Genomic DNA, 21155 nt, shown 5'->3' with positions numbered 1-21155 from the left:
AGGAATTTGCACAGAAGAACAGGAGCACTCCCGTGCCATGTTCGACGCAATCTACCCCACCGCGCCTCTTGTAATTCAACACAAAATTATCCTTGCTTGCGAAAAGCTCACATCGAGTAAAGTAAGAAGTTTTATGAACAGCAAATGACGATATTTAAGGGCATATATGAAAGGACATAGTAAAAGTTCCATTATCAACAATGGAAACACCTTTTATAAATATTAGTATGGGTTTCTGCACAATGTTGAATTTGAAAGAATAATCAATTATGGATTTTGAAGGTTTTCCCTAATCAGTAACGTTTTTGAAGGTTCTGAAAGAATAATCAATAACGTTTTCCCTAATCAAAGCTATGACCATGTTCCGGTACTAATCTGATTAATTACTAATACAATGAGAACTATATGTCTAAATGCCTAAACTCACATAAAAGCCATAGTACCATACTTTGTTGATTGAGCCGGCAAGGATTAGTATAGAAACAACAATAATATTATAATATTGAGAATATTATTAATAATTGAAAATACAATGAAAATATCAAGATTAAAAGAATAAATAGTACCGAAACTTCTAATTTGTTTGGCGCGGCGTTTGAGTCGGTTTAGTCGAGATTTTATCCATCGTAGTTGATGTGAGATTTCTCTTTCGCTGACGCAAAGTTGTTGGAACTGTTCCAATTCTTGTGTGGGACCGTTGTGGCGTCCTTTTCGTTTTGTTAGCAGATGTTTCCTCCTTTGCAATCTTGCGAGTTTGAAATTTAGGCGTTGCTGACATGCTTGTAAATGGCCATGTTCCATTGTGAAGTTAATTTGAGAGGGTCAAGAAGGAAGTTGATAGGAAGGGTTTTAATTATAGTGGAAAGGGGGATGTGGAGTGAAATTGTAAGAGTAATTCCCAAAAGTAGTACCAAGTATATTGTTGCTCCGTGGGAGTTGGAAAAGATCACAACCATTAGTAGTGGAAAGAGTTTTAATGTAAGTGGAAGTTACATTTTTGTGTGAGGGAACGTAGGAGTGTTAGAGTAATGTAAGTGGAAGTTAAATTTTTGGTTGAGAGAGTTGAGAGTGGGAAGGGTTGTGAAGGCTTGTTGCTAAAAATCCCTTCTCAAATTTATATAGATATAGATTCCTAATAATAACACATAGTGCACTCTAAAAGGTGGGGTGATCCCAGTGATTTAGATCCCGTGTAGATTGCTATTTTTAAATTTTTTTAAAATTATACTGTACCAATTTGATTCATGTGAAATAAAAAAAGTGATTGAAAATATATTTATAAAAAACATAAATATTATTATGCAAAAAATCACAATCCAAACAAAGCCTTAATCTTCAACCTTTCACTATTGAATGAATACACCTTACCTTAGTCCACTCCAAGAGTTTGGTCATTGGATCGATTCCAGTGATTTATTCTTCAGCCTTTGACTAGTGAATAAATAGGCCTTGGTCAGTATGGCTCTCTAGAGAAATTAATCAAGTAATATGAGACTTTTAATTCGATTCTTTGATTATTCCCTTTTTTTTGTCATTCCGTAAACTTAAAATTTCTATTTTGACTAAAAAAGAATAAGTATGGAACCTTGTTGAATTTAACTCTTAAATAACTTCTATATTTTGTTTAACTGTGTCGGAAACTAAGAAAGAAAAATCTTTATGCCAAACAATTCGTATAGATTGGTAACTTCGCATGCGACCGAGTAACTGCAATGGTACATTTCCGTTAAATTGAAGTGCGATACAACTAATAGCAAATTATTGGGGAATATCTCCCAATGGAGTAGCGTTCTTATTTCTTTAATCAAAGGCAACGAAAAATAAAGAAAAGTTATGGAAGGATTGGGACAAAAGAGCTGCATGTATTCGCTCAAGTGGGTCTCATTTGTTCCATCTTGTAGGTCAATAAAAGCATGAATGTAAAATAGGAAAAAAGAAATGGATTAGTAATCGGCAAACCAAAGCGAATAATTTATCAATATAGGTTTGATAGTGATCATCAAATACCAAATATATATTTGATTTGAGAAACTTCAAAACTCATTTGTAAACTCAAAACTTGAGAACCGAACACGGTGTTAAAACTTAACAGAGCGCTTTCGTTGACTCGAACTAGAGATGGTAACCGAACGAGTGCCCGCCCTCCTAAAAAAGTATTTAGCACAAACATGTTACGCGTTTTATGAGTATTCCCAAATATTATCTATACAATCCAATTGAGTTTCTTAATTTTTTTGGTGTTTTATTTCAACACTTTTCTTGTTTCATTTTTCATTTTTCACTTTTTCATTTTCGTATTTTATTTTATTCTTTGAATATAGTTTTGATCTATTGAATAGAAGTTTCTAAAAAAAATTAAATTATCACTCGTAGAGAGAACGGGGCAAGGGGTGGAAGGAACAGAGGCGGGAGACAGGGCGGGGACGGGGGAAGGGGAGTTTTTTGGCAACCGGGTGAGGGGACGGGGAAGGAATCCCCCGCTTCAAACCCGTCTCGTTACCATCCCTAACCTAAACTTCATTTTTTTCATGCACTCCTTTACGTTAAGTATTTTGTTTTATTGGTACGACTATTTTGCTTTATTTTATTGCGCCAGAATCGATATATACTTAGAATGATAGGACTCACTGCAGACCGCATGGATGGAGAGTGGATAGAATACATAAAATAGCCAGGTGAAAAACTGCAGATGTTCAATTTTGTTTTAGTTCAGTGAATCATCTGACAAGGAAACTATTTCTAAAATACGAGTCTTCATTCACAACTGACCTGACGTATCGTCGTGTACAAGTTTGAAATGGCAATAATATTTTATTTTTTTTTTTTTACAAAGATTGCAGAGCCTCCGCATCAATTTCTATTTTTGAAGGAACAATAACGTGTTCCTATATCTATCCAGTAGTAATAAAAAGAATGTATAATACAGTTCTAATTAAAATGGCTAATACCCTGTGGACTTGTGAAAGTAATTCGGAACCTGGTAAAGATCCTTTGGAGTTTGAACCATTTTCTTGACCAATCGAGGCTGTGAAATGTTCAGGAACGGTTGCGTTCCAGCCTCAAATTCGGCGAATCCCTTTGCATCATCTGTTATTAATGCATCATGATGAGCTTGAATGGCCAGATGCCTATGGATTATCCGATCAAGTTCGCGCAAGTATGGTCGCAATTATATGCACAATCAATTTCCTTGCTGACCCTTCTTCCAAAGTACCAGTCTCCCACTGCCTCCGCTATGGTCTGGAAGAAACTGTCCAGTTAGAATTTTGGAATGTATGTTTCAGGCATCTGCTGATAGACCCACGCAGAGACAGAGAGGGAGGACTAAACCTGTGGTATGACTTAGTTGACCTGGACTGGAAAACGAGGTTATTGGGCAAAAGCTAATGTTAACTCAGGACCGACAACTCACGGAAAAAAGAAACTAAGAACTCCTATTGATAAAGGGGCCTCCTATGATCCTCGCGTTAAGTGGTCGAATGGTAAGTTAGCAACTGCCCAATACCTACTAGATGGCTTCAGGAAAAATTTATGAGTCTAATTTAAAAAAAAAAAAAAAAAAAAAGGAGCCAAAGTAGCGGAGAAAGCATATAGCATACCTTATTGCTTAATCTTGGAGAATCAGCAGCAAACCATGTTTCTTGCGACTCGCTTTGACAATGAGCAAAGCAAGAATTTATGAACATCCCTCCTCTTCTGGAATACCGGTAGAAGAAACTCAATGCCAAAAGCATATCTTTTCTGAATCCTAAGAGACAGTCAAGCAGTCTGGTCAATATAAAGGAGGACACAAAAGGCTGAAGAAGCCGTACTAATTGTAATTATTGATCAATGGAATCTAAAATGCTATTGAACAGCAAATTAATTTGTCCAGACTTAGTGTGAGCTAAGATGCATCGGACAAAAGATAAACAGAAGCCAAACGTCATTACTTTCTGAAAGAATTTGCAGATGAAACAGAACCTTGCAAAATTCTTATTTGGGCTGCATTGCATGCTGCTGGGTTCAGCTTGCAGTGGTACCAATGTCCCTTGGGATCAGCAGAAGGTGGCACCAATATGTGATGAAACTGGCACAACCAACAATCTTACAGTTACCACCATGACTAAAAAATGTACAGGCAATGATCTCACTCCTGTTGTTCTACAATGAAAGCACAGACGAATGCATAAGATGATCTTACTTGGTATACATCATAGGCTGAATTTAGGACAAAAAATGGTGTTCTGATGTATTTTAATGCATATTGTGGGAAGAAGCACTGCAAAAGAGATATTATGTGCTTAGCTAAGTGCTTCAAAGTTATCCTTTTTCCAAAACCAAAAAGCAGTTTGGAGATCACACCTGTACTGGATAGTAACGAAAGCCTGTGCAACTTTTGTCCAAATTCTGTTCTACACCCTGAAAAGAAAGCATGTTAACATCATTATAATAGAAGTCCGCGTCCACGCAACATATAGGAGCAATATATATGATGTACTTCGCTGCTTTCCCACTAAGATATCAAATGAATTTTTTGTAAAAACATGGTGCTGCACTATAGCACAGTGAGTAAGAAAGCTACACGCTAGTTCCTCACACCGGAGAAACTTACATGTAAAGAGATCAAGCCTTCGTAGAAAGACCTCATAGAGTGGTTCAAACTGATGTCTCTCCTGCAAGAAAAGGCAGCGTCTGTAATAGGTTGACAAGGATGGGGAGACTAAAATACCCCTAAATTAAAAGAGAAGAGTTTACTCGTCCAAGAAAAATCCAGCATCACTTAAGCATTTAACGCTGGTATTCTTTGGCAGATAATTTGTTAAGTTATCACAATGCAGAAACGACGCCAAACCTCCAGCAGAGCAACCAGATAACAGTGCCTGGACAAAATTTCGGCAGTAGAAGCCAAAAAAAATTACAAATAACCCATAATTAAGATAAAATCCCAGTTCACAAAATCTAATACCATAATGCGTCTGGAGAACGCCGAATATCCAAATTGAAGATGCTCAAAGAACTGCTACATGATATTCAGATAGAAAATTACAAGTAGAATGCCAAACGACTGTTTAAATCGTCATGTCTTCCGTGACCATTGTAAAATAATGGTGGGTCCAAAATACCAGTCAGTCAATCTCATGTCAAAGAATTGCTTTATTCAGTTCTCAATAAAGCAGACGATATGACTTGATATGATGATAAATGAACAAGGTGACTAATTACCTTTCTTGCATGGCCCAATCCTTTTGGGAGAAGATCCTGAATAATCGCCCGCCAAATTCTTTGCCCTCTAAAATAAAGCAATGATGTCTGTTGTTCATTTCAAGTAAAAAATTCACTTTAAACGAAGGACAAGATAATTACACAATTTGGTCTCAAGACACCCTCTCAAGCAACAACGTACTAATTAATTGTAGACGCACCAAAGCCATAAAAAATCCATTAGAATATTGGGCGGAACTAGAATGATAATACATCGCCACAATGTAGTGCCCTATGTTTTCTGTGCAAGTTACTTATAACCTTAAAAATTGACGGAAACATGGCGTATGAATTCCGATAAAATTACAGAATTAGGCATGCAAATGATAGGGGCCTCACAAATACGGTTCCTTACTTCTCTAAAAGGATGTATGGCTCGCATACCGTTATTTCTCTAAAACGGTACTAGTATAATTTACATAAGAACAGGAACTATGGCTTACTCAACACATAAGCAAACGTTCTACATGGACTTAGTTACTCAGTCTCGTTTTGTTTTACAGAATTCTTTCCACTTACCAGCATTGCAGTTTTGCATTTACTTTTGACCGCAACTAGGGAGCAAGATAGCTAATTGAGACATTTAGATTCCCCGAGCAGTTATGAACTATGATCCAAATAGAAAAAGCAAAAAGGTTTTTATTTTAGCACATCCGAACCTGGCAACCATCCGAAATGGGCAACAATGAGGCTGTTTGGAGAGCAAATTATTTATACGAATTTATTTGTTTGTGTTGTAAATATATTTTTTATTTATCTTTTTATCTTATAAAAGTCACATCCAAAAATTATTATAATTTTTTTTAAAAAAATTATCTCAAATAGTCTCGTCAATGCTTGTTAAAGACAATAAATCTGACCAGCATTGGGGGAGCCAAGCAAGAATACAATAAAATCAGTAGAGTTCATCCTGAAAAGGCTGACAACTGAGATGGCTTTTAAATTGCGGCCCACAGAATTAAACAACACATTGTCCTTGAGCAATGCCAAAACTAATCTACATTAGTTCAACAAGCTTCCGAGAAAACTAGGATGGTTAGAATTTGGAGAGATAGATAACAAGAAAACTAGGATGAGCACAGAGGAACAGCAGCTCTACTTCAAAACACCCAGCAGCTAGGAATAGAATATGGAACAGTGAAGTTGAGAATTGGGACAACAAGAAAAATGGACAAGTCTAGCCTAGGCATTGGAATTATTTTGACACAAGGAAATCAAGAGCCAATGAGAGGATGGGCACTAAGAGAAAGCAGCTCAGGATCACAGTTGGTGGACGAGGCAGTTGCACTAAAACTGGCTATGTGTAAAGCCACCAACTTGCAACACAGGAATGTGCAATTCCAGGTGCAAAACCAGCAACTCCTCAACCATATTCGAGCACAAAAGGCACGGGACATCAGACTAGTTACTTTGGTGGAAGATATTGTTCAGTTAAGAGAATTGTTTCAATTGTTTCATATATGCTCATTTTGTCTAGTTAAAAATAATAAGAATCAATTAAGTTCTAAGCTTAGCAACTATGCCTTGGGCATCACTTTAGATGAGGAACTTTTGTTTTCTTAGTGGCAAAAACACTATTTGTAAAGTTAACTCGAGTCTTTGCTCGCAATTGTATATCTTTTGATTAGAAATACACTCAATTATCGTTTCGGAAAAAAAAATGCCAAAACTAATCTACATTAGTTCAACAAGCTTCCGAGAAAAAGGCAAAAGTAAAGAAACGATCTAACCAGAGATGACCAGAATTGCGGAAGTTTACCAGCAACAATGAGCTATAAAACACAGCAAAATTAGTGGTATACAAGTGGCTCACCCCGTTGTCAAACTTAGCATCTCCGGCAAACGAGGCTCCATCACAGTATCTGAGTTTAACTCGGTTCCAATTGTAAAAATCTACAAGGTATCGTCAGTTCATGAAGATTAAGTCAACCAGTCAATGATGACTTTAAATTCATTCATTCAAAATAACAAAAAGTAAGGAATTAAAATCTTTGTTTTTTTGGGAATAATTTAATTAGAATTTGTTTAGCTTGCAAGATTAAGCAGTTGGAATTGTTGTAGATAATCAGATTAGAATGTGCATAGTTTGCAGATTCATTTCAAGCATTCAGTTGAACCATAATCGATAATGTCCTGATCTTTTCATTGGTGGAGTAATTCCACTGAAGGATTGGGAACAAGGGTCAAGCTCTCGGGATCTGAGGGTCCATGATTATGCACCAATAAGGGCCCGGCACTCAATCTAGGGCTGCGGTTGCAGAGGAAGGAGGGAGAAAAGGAGATCAACTCTGTAGTTTGCACCTTCGTTGAGAATCTCACTCACAACAACCGACAAACAAAGGAAAGGGGTCATGCGGTAGGGGCCTAGGGGCACTAGCAGTCAAAGCTGGAAATGGGATTAAAAAACAGCGCAGCAGCAGCTGTCAAGCCACTACAACGGGTCACGTGATAGAGAATAGAGACAAGAATGAATAATGGGATTTGGCATGCAAATTGCACTACGGACATCTGCAGTCACCATTGTCCCGCTAGGGTAGACGAATGGGTTCCTAATTTCCTTGTAAATTTAGAAATTCCAATCAGCGAACTGATAATGGAATGAAAGTGATTGGACGAGTTGAGGCGCATACCAGGGTTTAAAGAGGCGTTGTTGCTTAGAATGCCGGAGAAGACCTCCAACTTGTTCATGAAACGTGTTGAACCTCGATGAGTTTTGGCTCTCTCCAAACATGATGGTATATCATTGCACCATCCACCACCCTGGGCTCAATTTAGACCAGAAATTTTGAAACTTGTCAGAATTCTATGGCTTGGATTTTTTTTTTTTTTTTTTTTTATGCTCTTTAGTGTCACACTTCCTCTTACATAGCAATGGCATGTATTTCCCATTCAATAACCACTAATGGCCGATTACATTATAATCAAAATTTTTAAATTTTTTTTTATTTCGTAAATGTTAAAGTACAAAAAGTGATTCAGTGTTACTTTAAAAAAAAAAAATCATGTAATCTTGCATGTATCCAAACAAACTTACGTACGTGACATGAAAAAAGCCACAAGAAGCTCAATATGAGCCGTAAGAAGTACAAGCACGGTTCTCCGCTACTTGTGGCAAGTCTCATTTATTTAATAAACGAATTATTTAGACTAAATCCCCGAGCCATTTTAAGAGAAACAAGAAGAGACAAAGAAAAAATTTTTGAGAAGAAAAGACAACAAAGGATGGTGGGTTGACAATAATGCCAGTTTATCATCTTTTATTTACTCCCAGAATTATTATTATTACTACTTTTTTTTTTTGGACCTTTTCTTACCACAAATGTCACATCCGGCCGTCCTTACCGAATTATAAACATCACACGCTAATGCACCAAAATGTTTACGCATGGGCATTATTGATTTGACTTCAATATTTGCTAAATTCTTATTGGCCCAAATCCTCGAACATGCATTGTGCTACTGAATTGAATTGAGGTGGAATCAAGCATTGCTAGGTTGAAGAATAAACAGAGGTTGGCGGTATATTCGTTCAACGTTAGAAAGAAAAGAACAAAGAAACGGTACAAATAGCACTAGAAAGGGAATGCAAAAGTATAAAGGAAAGGATAGCCAAAAACAGCACCAAAATATAAACTTTTTCGCGGGTGCAGAATCTTTTTCGGCCTTTCATCCGCCGCAAAAGTCAAGAGAGAGAACCACTTACCTCGAACTGCAGAAGCCAATTGCGTGCCCCTGCTCCGAATCCTCTGTCCAGATGATAAGCCGGCAAGCTTCCGTCCAAGCAATCTACGAATAGGTAAAGTGCCCGCCAAAATTAAAATATACTACTACTATACATAAATAAATAAAATGGCTTTATAAAAAAGGGCGTACAGGCTCCAAGAACCGAAGCGTTTCGAACAAGAGTCATGTTCACCAAAGTCCGGTTGTCCCCGTTTTGCGAGTATACCCACCATGGCGCGCATGATAGCGCCATAAAGCAGCCGATTACGAGCTGAGTCGGCAGCATATTTTGGTTCATTATCTCCTTCGTTCTTCCCTGTGCTTTTAACCGGAGTCACAATGAAATACTATATACTATAGACACGGATGTATTCGTTCATTCGCTAACAAAGAGACAGAGTTGGTCAATCAATTAATACTATATGAATAACGGATCAGATTGATGACCAGTCCGGCCCCCAGACTCCTTTTTATATCCCCGGCGGAAGACTGGAGAGACCAGAGAGTGGGAGAAAACGAGAAACGTACCGATGTTACCCCGAATTAATTGATAACTTAAGTGCAAAGTGGTGGACGTTTCATTGAACAAATTCTCATCCAAGTTGGGAAGGGGGAAAAAAACTTGAAAGATGAATTATTGCGAAATTTAATATTGGAATACTGAATAAGCTAAAACGGATGGAGGCAAAACTAGAATTCTGGGAAAAAGAAAAAACAATCGAGTCAGAAACGGGAGGGAGACGAGAAACCTGAGCCTGAGACGAAAGCCAAAAGTGATGTGATATACATAAATAGTAGTACTACAAGAAGAAAGCCACAAATGGAAGGGAGGAGAGCTGCGTCCTTGTGAACGGAGGGAAGGAGGCTGAAGAAGGAAAGTGAAGAGGGTAATCGAACAGGACGGGGAGCTAATGGAGTTGTACCCCTTTTATGGAGTCAATAGGAGGTTTATCATTGGTGGAATGAAAATAGGTATGAAATACGTAGTTTAATAAATGGATAGTACCCCTGCTAGTAATAGTGTAATACTACATGAGCGTGGTTCCCAAGTGCAGTGCGGGAATGTTGGATAACGATTAAGGATGAACACAGCGATTGCAAAGCCCGGGGGCCAATAGCCCATTGGGTTTCTCTCCTCAATTGTGGGACCCCTCCGAAGACAGATCTCTTAGATAATTGGTGGACCATGGTCCATGACTGCTGCGGCTGACGGTCTGTGTAAGTACTCAGATCGTAGATGCAAATGCAAGTCATTTGAACTACACAATCCATAGTGCGTGTGAGCTCTGAGTGCTTAGGTTTGTCCCACATCGAACTTGGGAGGGGGATTTGGGTAGTTTATTAGGCTCCTCAGGAACCACAAAAGTTGCCGGCTTTTGTGGTTTCCTGTGGATTAAGTTTAGTAAAATGCAAAAGTCATTCTGCTGACTAGAAAAAAAAAAAAGAACTACACAATCCAAAATTATGCTGTACCAGACCCCATGCTAGCCGCACGATTGTATATTGTGACCGGTCATCAGTAAGTAGATCATTACACTAATGAATTAACGTTTGCGAGTGTGTTTTAAAAAAAGAAAAAAACTATACCCTCAATTCATTGTTCTCAAAAAATGATAGTTACCAGTTCTTTGAATTGAATGATTTAAATCGTTACTATCTAAAGTTCAAAATTACTTATTTCACTGTACAAGTGAATTTAACTTGAGAATATGATGCCAAAAGGTACAATAGAATCTCACGACAATGTATTTAGTAAATAATAGTACTTTGTTTATGTAGTAGTGAGTTTTTTTTTTACACCCTGTCGTCAATATACAAATTTTTCTACATTAATATGAATTTAAATCATGCGCATGTGACTGAATGACATACATTAATCACTACATTATCGACCGAAGTACAAAAAGGTTAATACTTATTTTACGTGATATGTACATCTTGCATCATTCTGATGAACGACACAACTCGTTTGGTGGCCGATGAATATGCAATTGACTTTCACAGTCTCACTTGCTTTTCGTTTGGTGGCTGGCCGCCGAGCGTTTTTGACGATCGTTGGCTTGGGGCAAAGACGCAGGAGAATTAAGAGTGGGAAATGGTCCGTGGTTGATGATGGGGACTTGTGAGGATTGAAGAGTCTGCATCATTTGAGGTTATAATTTTTAAACATAAAATTCTCATTGATCAGCCCGATGGACGTCGTGAGCTACTTCCTAGTTCTGGCATTACACGAGAGTAGGTTGCATCATTCATCCAAGCAAGCTTTACTCAATCATTCGCGAAGCGAGCAAGGGCGAGGCGTTTTCGCGAGCTGCCTTTTTTTTTTTTTTTTTTTTTTTTGGAGGTTCCGCTTTTAGTTAAAGAGTTTGTTACGCCAAATTTGTTTCTTGCGATGTAAGGAAAAGAACCGAAAATCTTTCTTCATTGATGGAAGATAAATGATGATGTTGCGACAGTTATGATTCTTTGCAAAAACTGGTAAGACTACAAAAATTTGAATTCCGGCATTAACATCAACCATCATATATAATTAATGCATAGGCCATTCCTTCCCCCTGAACCGCTTGCTAAATGACGAAATCATAAAGCCCTGAAAAAGACCAAAACATGCACTACTACCTCAATTTGAACAGACAAATTATATAATTATCAAATCATAAAACCTGATCAGACCAAAACGTACAATATACGTGCCTTTCTAAATGAAGTTTTTCCTTACCCAAAGAATAAACAACAAATTTCAGATAAATTAATTAACACGCCATCACCTTGCGTGTGCATAACGTGCCGCATCAAGTAGTAATAATTAAGGATGTAGAGATTGAATCTATGGCTTAAATGAAAAAAATAAAGATACACCAACCTTTGTGTAGGCCATCAGGGAAAAAAAATTTTGAATAAAATTTCAGTTTTTTTTTCGTCATCTTTTTTTTTTTTTTTTGGCTTTACCTCCCAATCCTCCTCACACCCTTCTCAACCCTAACTGCCGGACAAAATTTCAGTTGCTTTTCATCATAGAAATGAACTGAAGGGGAAAAAAAATCCTATAAGCCACGAGCAAATTGTTATTTCATACCGTGGAAAAAACAAGAAAGGCAGATTGAGATATCGAAAGCGAACAAAGCGTCAACTTATCGGGCTTGTTCTCGTTTGCTGTAAATTTTGTAAAAGTTGATTATGAAAGATAAATCAGCTGAAGTTATTATTAGGTAGATCCCGTGTTTTAGATTTTTCCCTATTAGAAATTCGAAACAGATGGAAGGATAAACGAAAGAAAACTAGTTGTCTAAAAGCATAATCTAAAACTACGTGAAATAATCAAACAAGGGCAGCCACATTCTTTAGCGTGGATAAAATGCATAATTATTATGCAAAGTGAATTGAGAAAGTAGTAAATTTTTCCTCAAAAAAAAAAAGGTAAATAGTAAATGTGATATAAAATAAGTGAAGATAGTGGGGCAACATCGGCCATCGGATCAAGGGCCCAAGCACAGCCCAAGGGAACGTGCGCATGCATCATTAGTTGTTTTCCAGTAGGCCTAGTGGTAATATGTTAGGCCCGAGACTCGACCGAAATAGGCGTAAAATTTTGTACTGTATTTTTTATTTTCTTTTTTTTCACCTTAAAAAAATGGAGGATTCTATTTCAGGCTTTCAGCAAGGCATATTAGCCTTAAAGGCTCTCATTAGATACAGGTCATGAGATCGAATCCCTTGACATGTATTTATTTACAGAATTTTTTGGAAGATTCACCAACGGGTGCAAAGGCATCGATTTCGTCCGATGGTAGTTCAATCCCCTCCGAATTCTCGCTCTACCCATTTGGACACCCTCTCTCAAAGCAAGACATATTAGCTCAAAGGTGACAAAATGGACCAACGCCGCTTTTTGCCGGTTCACATTGAGTTTATGACGACTGTCGAGTGTATATTTTGATGAGTCGCTCGTGTAGATTATCAAGTTCGCTCATCAACAAATCATTTTATGAGCAAAAATACAAGCTTACTATATATCAAGTACGGGTGCGTTGTAAAGCCGGCCAATTACATTGCGTCACATGTCTCTTCTCTTTTGCTCCGATAAGCTGATTGGACAATGAGTTGGAGCTTTTCCTTTAAATATCCTTTCCAATCTCCCACATGAAGTAATTTTAAACATTCTAGGCTTTTTCTGTAAAATTGAGAAATAACTCGTAACTAATTTGAGTGTCAGACTGATCCTAAGGATATATTGTAGGGACTCTTCTCAATTATGTTTTTTAGGATTTCGTCAAGCATACAGTACAATAAGTCGACTCAAACAAAAAGAGTTCGACTCATCCCAAAACTCAGCTCGACTATTCCCAAGAGCTCAGCTTGTTTGGCCATCTAAATAGTTCAGCTTGTTAAAATTCTAATTTTATAATTAGCGTTATAAAAACTCTCCTTTGAATAAAAAACAGTAAAATTTTATGAGCATACTGAAGAAGCGCTGAGCTTCCCCGGACCGAGCTGACCTGATGAGCTCGGCGTGCTGACGAGAAGCACGTACTCCTACCCTGCAAAACAAACAAGAAGAGATCCCTTGGGTGACTGACAGGGGAGCCCCGAGGTGGTCCCCGAGGGCACTCCGACGGTCAAGTTAGTTTTCCGGTGAGGGAAATTTATTGAGAGTAAAATAGTTGGGAATGTTTTGCCAATAGTGGGCGTACCTTGTGCAGTGGATGTGCGTTACCATTTATACATGTTGGCAAGTCCGACCTCCGTACGTTTTGGGACCTGCCCAAAATAGTCTCAATCCCGCGCTGAGGGAGATCTTTCCCGCCCTCTGCGAGATTGTTCTTTGAAACCATTCGGAGTCCTAGCGGCGGTGTGCCTCAAGATGGCTGCCATGGGCCTGAGGTCCAGCCCAACTCTGGCCTTCCTGGGATACCACGTATCTCGACCCAGGACGGGGCCTCTGCACATACCACCCAAACGCAAGACTTCATTACATGATGACAAAATATGAAGAGCTTGTGAGCCCATGACAAGCTAACGAAGAATAAGGGCTCGTCACTCTATGATGAGTTTAACATCCAATATGAGCTCTTAACTCCATCACGAGTTCAGTATTCAAGAAGAGCTCATCACCCTTTGACGAGCTTAATGCCTGAAAAAACTCACCACCTCGATGATGAAGTTAATATATATGATTAATTATAATTTATCTATATAAACTATACCCTAATTTTCACTTTGCTTTCCACCCTAATCCTGTATTACTTAATTCTCTGAAAAACAAAAATATCCCTCTACTATGCTTAATATTTATCTTTAAATTATCTTCTCCATTTTTTTGATGAAATTTAACATGTGTTTAATCTTGAACATTGTAATTGATGGTGATGACGTTTTATATGAGAGGAGTATATTTATTATTATTTATTTTTTTTAAAATGATAAAGAAAAGGTCCCAATAAGATAAAACTATCATACAAAAAGAAGTCAAAATGACATGTGATTGAATGATTGTAAAAGATTAGACAATTGATTTTGAATTATTTATTTATAACAAAATATAATACAAACACTTCTTTAATTTCTTATGGAGAATAGATGAAATTGATTTTTAATTAACTAATTATAAGAAAAATAACATAGTTTTTTCAATTTTATAAATTAGCAACTAGACATTTTAAATTTTTGGTAAGAGAAAATTTTTATTTGCTCATAAAAAATTGAAAACATAAGACTAATTTGGAGAAAAAAAGAAGAGGGAAGAAAGAAAAAAAAAAACTAGCATAATAGAGGGGTAACTTTGTCTTTGCACGAGTTTAAGTGGCACAGAAAAAGGTTAAGAAGTAAATTGAACATTAGAGTATATGATAAGATAATAAATTATAGTTAACCCTAATATATATTGGCCAACTGGGTCAACTCTGTCTATTATTTGGAACCGATACATAATACCATAGAAATCTCAGGAATGGAAATGCAATATCAACCATTTTTCCAACAACTTACTTTCACTTATTTATTGATTTTTTGGGTAATGATAATATTTGTATAATATAATCTATCTTATTCCATAGGGAAGGATAGTTTAAAAAATCTATGTAAGAGATTAGTAAATATACAGATCTGATTAGATCGAAGGGGTGCTCTGTAAGCCTGTCAATCAGACCATTTGAGTCGGGCTTTCATAAACTCCGATTCAGTTCATTTTATTTATAACATTTTCGAATTTCGTACCATGAGTTTCAAATTAATAAATATGAAAATCATACTCAACTCATAAAATATTCAAATTTTGAGTCTTATTCAAGTTTAGCCTAAATTTATTTGTTACTTCTCAATTTTCTTAATATAATTATTATAACTATGAAGTTGTAAAACTAATTTAATATTCATAGAACTACAACATTAAAACTAAATATGAATAAATGATAGTTCTTAAAAAGTATATAAACTAAGAAATTTTCAACAATATTTATATTTAATTCATTCAAAGTACATAAAAATAGTAATAAAATATATTGTCATAAACCAATACATATTTAGAGGTTGAAATTTCTTCATAACCTTATGATTTGAATCTAAATATATTTGACGATTTGTATTAATGTTAGGAATTCTAGACCAAAAAGAAATCAACCAATATTATGCAAAAAAAAAAAAATTACTCAATCAATAAGAAAAGTTAAAATTGCAGTTATGCATTACTAATATTGGTTCTCAAGAAAGTTAGTAGAGGAATTTTCAGATGTATTTTTGTGTTTTGTAATTTTGTATATATTTAATATTTAGTAATAATATATTTGGATATATAATTATAGAGTAATTCTTATATATACTGACGGTGTATATACTATGACGGTTGGATATATGACTCATATATAAAAATTGAGTTTCAAATTTAAATTCGAATTCTATATCATACATTTAATGGTAAAAATGTATAGAAGATTAATCCATAATTATATATAATATCAAAATATAAATATTATATATATAATTATATATAATAGGTAATTAAAGGGTCGGACCTATATCAAATTTGAGATTAATGAGGTCTGAATTCGAATCATATTTAATTCTACCATAATTTTAGATTTTAGATCAGATCGGCTCACTAAATGGTCAAGTTTATCAGGTTTTTTTGAGGTTGAAATTCCCTAGAGATGAGGTTGAAATTTTGACTTACAATTAAAAAAGAGATTTAGTCCCTTTTTGGCTCAATGGTTACTTATTTAACCACTTATTTATTGAGGTTGAAACCCACCTAAAACCCAAAAAGAGATTTAGTTCCTCTTTGACTCAATGGTTACTTATTTAATCACTTATTTGGCTCAGTGGCTCAGAGGTTACCTACAACCCAAAAAGAGATTTAGGTCTCGCTTGATAAAACTGAATCTGAATTCTGAAGTCTGAATTCTAAAATCTGAATACTGAAATAATTAATTTGCTGAATTTTAAACATTGAAAAAATATATGAATGTCTGAATTTTAATGCTAAACCTATTTATACTGTTTGATAAATATTTATAGCTGAATACTTAATAAGTTTAATTTGATAATTTTGCCCTTTTATCCTTTCATTCAAAAAAGAAATAGAATCTATGATTTAATTAGTTTAAAATTGTAAGGTATGAAAATGACAATATTTATTTTTAAATCAAATTAATATAAAAGATAAAATATATTATATGAGGAGTATGAAGAACATGTGAAAATCATTAAAAAGGAAGAAAAGAGAAACTATAAAAATCGTTAGATAGAGAATATTAGGTTGTTTAATTAAATAAGAATTTTGAACATAATTAACAAACAAGGGTAGATTTGGTAGATAAGATAAGATAGTTGAAATAATTCTATTGATTCTTATCAGAATTAAGCATTCAGTTAGGATTCTTGTGCTGAAAAAAATACACATAGGTTCAGTACTACTTAACAAGTTCAGAAAATAGATTTTCATAACACTCAAAACATTTGAATGTCTGAAAAAATTCAGATTCATCACTTTTTTATGTTATCAAACATACATATAAGTCCTTTTTTGGCTCAGTGGCTATTTATTGATCAGATTCGGAGGAAACATTTGAATCTCCAAGGGAGAACAGGTCCATTGTTCCAAGGAAAACATAAATAAAAGAGTGGAGAGTGAAGACTGCAGAAGAGGTTTTTCAAACTCTTTATTGAAGTCCAAGAGAAGTCCACTTGCCAAAACCCTTCCCCAAATTCAACGCACCGACGCACCGAAAATTGCAGTGAGTTGTAGTTTCTCTCAGTTTGCTTACTTTGGCTTTATGTTGTTTCAGATCTTCGTAGTTTTCTATTGGATCCTTCGTCGATGATGTTAGCCATTAGTATGTATTGTTTCTGCAACATCTATCGATATTTATTAATATTGTCTAAATTTCGGGGTAGGAATTGCTTTAGATGATTCAGTACGAGTCCTACGTTGACGGGAAAAGTGAATTTTTGCTGCATTCATATTTTACTTGTTGAATTTATGATGAAATAGTTTTCCCCCCTATTTTGCTGTTCTAAATCCCCAAATATAATTTAAGCACGATGTCAAAGCGGTAGCATTAATTTGTGGGATTTTCTGAAAGGTAAAGTGATATGCAATTCTTTGTCTAATTGATTTCTGAAGCCTAGAGGTAACATATTCAACGATGCAATTTCCGGCTGTTGGGTGCCTGTAATTTTCCCTTTTTTAATCAAAAAAATTATTTCTTCTATACGAAGTAGAGCTGGATCCTTGCTTATTACATTAATAGTTTCTGAAATGCATTCTCACCTGATTGTCAGCTGACTTGCATGCAGCTGTTCATTTACCTTTTCAGGTTGCTGATTTTGGTGTCTGATTGTTCAGTTAAAAATAGAATTTTAGCTTGCAAAATTGTTATTCCGTAGAATGGCAATTTCAGTGAGGGATAGAATTGTGAGGCATTTTGCAATATAGGCTGACCACTAATAGTAATGGCGTGTTCTGTTGGCTTTTGAAGACAGATTGTTTGGTTTTGACTATTGGGGGCAAGCTAGTTATTATCAAGATGGAGTCTTTATGGAAGCTTTTCTATTTGCTGGAACCGGCACCTCTCACTCTTATTCTGACTGCCATAGCCGTGACGTATGGATCTGCTTTTCGAGCTCTGAACTATGGAAAAGAAATGGAGCGAAATCGGGATCTGTCTGAAGCATCAATTACTTTAGACAGGTCCCAGGCCTTGATGATCCCGGTCATGAGCTCTTGCAGTTTGCTTTTGATGTTCTATTTATTCTCTTCTGTCTCCCAACTCCTCACTGCATTCACTGCAGTCGCCTCAGCATCAGCCCTGTACTTTTGCCTATCCCCATATGCTGCTCATGTCAAGTCCCAATTTGGTTTGCCTGACCCATTTGTATCTCGGTGTTGTTCGAAGTCGTTTACCCGGATCCAAGGCCTTCTTGTATTGCTATGCTCAGGTGTTGTAGTAGCATGGCTTGTTTCTGGCCACTGGATATTGAACAATTTGCTGGGAATATCCCTTTGTATTGCTTTTGTGAGCCATGTGCGCCTTCCGAACATCAAGATATGTGCAATGCTTCTCATTTGTTTGTTTGTGTATGATATTTTCTGGGTATTCTATTCAGAGAGATTTTTCGGATCAAATGTTATGGTATCAGTAGCAACACAGCAAGCATCTAATCCTGTACATACTGTGGCCAATAGCTTGAGTCTTCCTGGATTACAGTTGATTACCAAGAAGCTAGAATTGCCGGTCAAGATTGTCTTTCCGAGGAATCTATTAGGTGGGGTAGTGCCTGGAAACTCTGCTACTGATTTCATGATGCTTGGCCTTGGTGACATGGTAATTCTTGAGTTTGTTCCATTTATTGTGTTTCTGGATATGTATGTTCTGAACATTACTAGCATCACAAGTTGCTGTCTCTATTTAGAGAAATGAGAAATATTCCAATTCTGCAAGCTTTTTTCATATGATTGTTGTCAGTTTCCTTAACACCCGCACTATCAGGGCTTTCACTTACTTTTTAACTTGTTTGTAAATATTGACTGAATATGTGTAGTTTACATTTGCCATACTCTACAAATGCTCATTTTGAACAGGTTCTGCTATATTGCATTCCACGTGTTTGGTATATGTTTTCATAGTTCCAGTACAGGTTTTATGGGAGTTGTCTGACTACATTAAATTTTCAAAGACTACTTTCACTTATGTTGGAGTTTGTTAGATTTGCTAAAATCCTCGTTGACAAGTAGAGCATGGCATTTTGTGGCACTATTCAGCTTGCAAACATATTACCTGCTACAACTGTCATTTGAAGAATACTAAAGGACTGGGTAGGTGGCAGAATTTGAGTATTCTTAGATTTATGCTATGTGTGTGCCTGAGGCTCTAACATTTCTGATATTGGGTATGCATGCATGATGATGTGTCTATAGAATATGTGTATATTTACCATTCATGTATAGACTTGTTCCATTCTTCAAATGCAATTTTTTTTTTTAAAGTTAACTTTTGGTGAAAAATTAGAAATTCTTCATTGTCTTTCCTTTTTGGCGTAGTGGATTTTATGCTGGCATTGCTGTCTTTCTATGTTGAATAACAAACTGAGCTCATGCCATTGTATTGGCTTTTGCAGGCTATTCCTTCAATGCTTTTGGCATTAGTTCTTTGTTTTGATTACAGAAAAAACAGGGATTTGTCAAATTCCTTGGATTCGTCAAAGGGGTGTAAATATATTTGGTATGCCCTTTCTGGATATTCAGTTGGACTTGTTACTGCCTTGGCAGCTGGAATTTTAACGCACTCACCACAACCAGCACTTTTGTATCTGGTAAGTTCCGTGCTGTAAAATCCATTATGCTCTTCTGAATTCGAACCAAAATATTTTGATTATTCTCTGTGGAACCCTTTAGCTTCTGCAGCTTCTTCTTTTCCATTTTCTTTGCCTTTTCACATAGTTTCTGCATAATTTGTGAGTGAAGGGAGTTGAGTTTAGCACAGTATCAGATACCTGATATACAAAAGTACCAGAAGATTTTGTTCCTGGTGCTGTCAGATGTTGGATTGGTACCTCTTCGTTTCTTTTTCTTTGGGGTTCTGTCTTTGGTTTTTTGCTTTTTGGGCTTTTTTTGGGAGAGGAGGGGAAAAGAGAAAAAAAAAGGGGGGGGGGGGGAAGGTGTGTTTTGGACTCAACAAAATTTCGACGAAAGTTGTGTTTTGAACTTCATTTTCTGAGACTAATTTCTGGTGGTTATTGTATACACAGGTACCATCTACATTGGGTCCCATAATTGTCATGTCTTGGGTGAGAGAGGAGTTTGCCGAACTGTGGGATGGATCAACTCTAAACATTAATGAGAAGATGCATACACCGGAACCATGAGCAATCACGCGATCATCATTGTGAAGCCAGCGACGCTTGTAAATTCACTTGGGAGTTGGGATGGACATTCATCGGATTCCAAGTTGTGTGACGTCTAAAGCGGTGCTGGTTCCGCCTCAATTTGCCGTGAATACCTCGTCGGGGGGCCAAATACAACAAGGAGAATGGGGAATTGTAATCCTACATTTGGGTTTAGGATTGGTTCTGTAGTTTTAATTTGGAATTGCCTAACCAAACGATTATCAGAACAACAAAAATTGAATATGGAGAAATTTAAAGGGACCAGTTAAAGTTGGTACCGTATTTGCTGTTTTGAGTTTGGAATGAAGCCTAAATGCTTTGTGATAGGGAATAAAAATAGAACGAGGGTTGCCGTGTGCATGCAGAGTAGAAAGGGCACATCATATATTTTATCAAAATGTATGTAAATTTTTCAAAATTTGTACCTCTTCGTGAATAACAGAACTTCCTATTCCTATTGCGCAAATTTTCCCATTGACGCCTATGATACAAAATTTACACATACTGGGACATAAAACCAAAATGATACGATTGGCAGCATTTTCTTTCTGTCCCGAACTTTTTATTCTAACGAGTTAATATCAAAGGAAATTTCTGGCGTCCTATTTTTCTTTAATTTAATTGACCTATTTTTAGCATAATTCTAGCTTCCGTATGACTACCCAACAACAAATTTTTTTTTTTCTGGCATCATATCTTTCATAATTTATTTAAATATAAAGAAAATGAAGAAGAACTTCTAGTCCCATTATGCTCTAGCCTTGAAAAGAAAAATTTCTTTAGACCGTTATTTTTTTTAAGAAATAGCG

The 21155-nt window shown here is 36.2% G+C and overlaps 2 protein-coding genes across 8 annotated transcripts; one reads left to right on the top strand and one right to left on the bottom strand.

Moving 5' to 3' along the window:
* Positions 1–2734: 2734 nt before the first annotated feature.
* Positions 2735–10004, bottom strand: LOC113730058 (pectin acetylesterase 9). 6 transcript variants are annotated; one of them, XR_003458271.2, is made up of 12 exons: positions 9118–9997; positions 8948–9030; positions 7875–8004; positions 7058–7137; positions 5206–5292; positions 4738–4862; positions 4595–4655; positions 4345–4401; positions 4184–4261; positions 3964–4069; positions 3600–3741; positions 2735–3240 (listed from the first exon to the last, which is right to left on the bottom strand). XR_003458271.2 is itself a non-coding variant. In XM_027254500.2 (12 exons), the coding sequence occupies exons 1-12, from the start codon at positions 9263–9265 to the stop codon at positions 3234–3236; spliced, it is 1227 nt and encodes a 408-aa protein (XP_027110301.1). In that variant the 5' UTR covers positions 9266–9998; the 3' UTR covers positions 2735–3233. The 6 variants fall into 6 exon arrangements, 4 of the variants coding, with proteins under 4 accessions (XP_027110301.1, XP_027110303.1, XP_027110302.1 ...); XM_027254500.2 differs by having other exon boundaries at positions 2735–3356; positions 3600–3748; positions 9118–9998; XM_027254502.2 differs by having other exon boundaries at positions 3600–3748; positions 3933–4069.
* Positions 10005–17004: 7000 nt separating this feature from the next.
* LOC113730057 (signal peptide peptidase-like 1) lies at positions 17005–20628 on the top strand. 2 transcript variants are annotated; one of them, XM_027254498.2, is made up of 4 exons: positions 17005–17195; positions 17944–18785; positions 19579–19773; positions 20209–20628. In XM_027254498.2, exons 2-4 carry the CDS (start codon positions 17988–17990, stop codon positions 20323–20325), a joined length of 1110 nt encoding a protein of 369 aa, XP_027110299.1. In that variant the 5' UTR covers positions 17005–17195; positions 17944–17987; the 3' UTR covers positions 20326–20628. The 2 variants fall into 2 exon arrangements, with proteins under 2 accessions (XP_027110299.1, XP_027110298.1); XM_027254497.2 differs by having other exon boundaries at positions 17940–18785.
* The last annotated feature ends 527 nt before the right edge of the window (positions 20629–21155 follow it).

The sequence above is a fragment of the Coffea arabica genome, chromosome 2e (assembly GCF_036785885.1).
Source record: "Coffea arabica cultivar ET-39 chromosome 2e, Coffea Arabica ET-39 HiFi, whole genome shotgun sequence".
Lineage (NCBI taxonomy): Eukaryota > Viridiplantae > Streptophyta > Magnoliopsida > Gentianales > Rubiaceae > Coffea > Coffea arabica.
This window is presented reverse-complemented; position numbering and strand designations above follow the sequence as displayed.